Below are 2,475 nucleotides of genomic sequence, written 5' to 3'. Positions count from 1 at the left end.
TGGAGTCTCAAGCAGCTTTCTTCTGGTAAGTCTAAGATAGTGTTAATATTTGCAGAATCTTCCCATCTGAAAGTTATGCTGCCCTCTGTTGCACATGACCTCCACTGATGTCCATACCTGCAAAATCAAGCACACGTGGAATCAAAACACAGTAAGAACCATGTAAAGTTCTTAATGGATGTTCACACAAATAAACATAAGAGTATGCCTGGTATCCAATCAAACTTGGGGGGAAAGTCTGTAAATACCATGTATGATTAAACTGTTACTAGTATTAGTAAGATATTGTCTAAACTTAAGTTAATACAGCTCTAAAAGCTGGATTAACTATTTTGCTGCAGCTGTAATGTCCTAATGCACAGCACATGTCTGACCTTTTTCTGTAATTCATATTCATATATAAGAGATGATAAAGTTTACCTATCCTTCTGTCTCCTGCCACTTGATGTACTGGATGACTGTATTCTTCAGCTGGGGTCCAATCAGGGGATTCAGCTGGGCTAGAGTTGCTACCAACCAACTGGAGGCAAAATCAACATAACTTACAAACGTGCATCAACACAGGTCTTGTAGTAAGTTGTACTACATTAGCCAAAATCATTAACTGAAATCCTTTTGACAATGATATAAACATTCAGAATTTTGGGATGTTTATTTTTTTTCATACCTGCCCCAATGTTAGCAATACATAGATTCATAGAAGTATCCCATATTCTCCACATAAAGCAGTGATTTAGTATTACATGTAGCTTGCGAGGAGGTTTCATTAATTTGCTAGGTTTTTAATCTGTGCCAATTGGATGTAGGGCTGTAACATCCGTGTCCATAATATCATCAAGGTCCATAGTATCGCCACCTTGAGAAATAGTGTGCTTTAAGATATTTTTACTGCAACATACTTTTGATGCATACCTAGGGTATGTTGCAGTAAAAAATATCTTTAAGCACACTTTTTTCTCAAGGTGGTGATATTATGGACCCTGGTGATATCATGGACACGGATGTTATATGCAAATCAAGGCACCAGCAAAGACAAAAATTATGTGTTTCATACTTACAACACATAACAACATACTGCAGTTGTCACTATCATTGTCTGGATGACTCTGAAAGAAAAGAACATAAAACAGTTATCACAAATAATGTGGTACGTGTAACTGTGTTACTGGGAATTATACATGGTGGAGACAGGGAGTCATGGGAGTGGGAGGGCGTGAAAAGGGGTCATATTCCCGCATATAATTTTTGTGCACTGAATTTACCAGTTCTAGCAACAGTTCTCACTGCAATGATCATTTCTCCACAATCATGACTTTCCTTACCCTCTGTTCGGTCCTTTTGGAATGGCCCACGGCACTCCAGCGCCGATGATCAGCCAGAAAAGTGTCACCACAACCAGCGGTATAGCTACCCCCACCATCTTGAAATGTGACGTAGTGTCATATGACATTAGGGCAGAACATAGCACTTTATTGGTCAACACTATAGATGATAATTCTTTAACATCTAAACGGGTGCTAACTAAACTCTATACTTGCTTAAAAAATTAAATCAAGTTTTAGAGATAGGGCACAAAACTAACTGGTACAATTTGTTGAGTTATACGGTCATACCAGTGCATTTTTATTCGAATCTGTGGAAGTGTACGAAGGCGCTACGTTACAGTCGCACTGCCGACCACAATGGCGGCGCCCGTGAAAAAAATTCCGTCCGTCAGTTGTGTGATGGAAAGTATGAAAATTCTTGTTTCTCCGGACCAAGGATCAACAGGTACGTGTCACAAATGTACAAAATTAACGAAAGGCTAAGAGGCAGTGTCGTTCCCCCAGAATGTTTAAAGCTTAAAGTCACTATCATCGTCATCACTTCGTGGAGATGTGGGAGGGGGGCATTTTTTCAACAACTTTGCAAGGAGTAGCTAGTAGCGCCTTGTAGTGTTGCAATTTATGAAAAAAAGCACAACAAATAAGTCCTTACAGCTTATGTGAAGTGAACTACATGAATATTGCATGACATAGGACTAAAGATGGAATAAGCATATGCACAATAAGCATATGCACAATAAGCACATGCTGAGATAAATAATTATGGTTGAACTGCTCTCATGACAAACATCATGGGGACATTGCCATAAAATTGCAAAATTTTCAAGTTTTCATGACACACACTGATATTAACTCCATCTTACATACATGTAGGTATAAATGAAGCCCAGGACCAAGCTACCAGGTTTGACGCCACCTTGTCATCCAACATCGAGCAGCTTCACACAGCTTTGAAGAAGGACAGCAAATATGAATCTCTTCTCGGTCTCGTACAAGAACTTGAACTCTCAGTTCAATCAGACGATATCAGATACAAGTTCACACTTGAGTGTTTGAGGCTGATCAAGTGTCTCAAGATTGCCATGGTTGAGGCCATGAAAGAGTTTAGCAAATCACAAGACAAAAAGCACTGAGGATGGCCAATCAGCAC

The 2,475-nt window shown here is 39.4% G+C and overlaps 1 protein-coding gene across 1 annotated transcript; it reads right to left on the bottom strand.

Annotated features, from left to right (window-relative positions):
* LOC109462952 (V-type proton ATPase subunit e 1-like) lies at positions 1-1,439 on the bottom strand. Its single transcript, XM_019759583.1, has 4 exons — positions 1,323-1,439; positions 1,059-1,106; positions 421-520; positions 1-117 (listed from the first exon to the last, which is right to left on the bottom strand). The coding sequence occupies exons 1-3, from the start codon at positions 1,418-1,420 to the stop codon at positions 421-423; spliced, it is 246 nt and encodes an 81-aa protein (XP_019615142.1). The 5' UTR covers positions 1,421-1,439; the 3' UTR covers positions 1-117.
* Between the last annotated feature and the right edge of the window lie 1,036 nt (positions 1,440-2,475).

The sequence above is a fragment of the Branchiostoma belcheri genome, unplaced genomic scaffold, assembly GCF_001625305.1.
Source record: "Branchiostoma belcheri isolate BF01 breed outbred unplaced genomic scaffold, Haploidv18h27 scaffold120, whole genome shotgun sequence".
In the NCBI taxonomy this organism is placed as follows: domain Eukaryota; kingdom Metazoa; phylum Chordata; class Leptocardii; order Amphioxiformes; family Branchiostomatidae; genus Branchiostoma; species Branchiostoma belcheri.
This window is presented reverse-complemented; position numbering and strand designations above follow the sequence as displayed.

Excerpts from the sequence above, each read along its gene's own strand:
- LOC109462952 (XM_019759583.1), bottom strand. The coding sequence starts at position 1,420 with ATGGTGGGGGTAGCTATACCGCTGGTTGTGGTGACACTTTTCTGGCTG. Across the intron at positions 1,107-1,322 it reads CCAAAAGGACCGAACAGAGG|AGTCATCCAGACAATGATAG; the intron begins GTAAGGAAAGTC and ends CTTTTCTTTCAG. Across the intron at positions 521-1,058 it reads GCAGTATGTTGTTATGTGTT|TTGGTTGGTAGCAACTCTAG; the intron begins GTAAGTATGAAA and ends TTTTGCCTCCAG.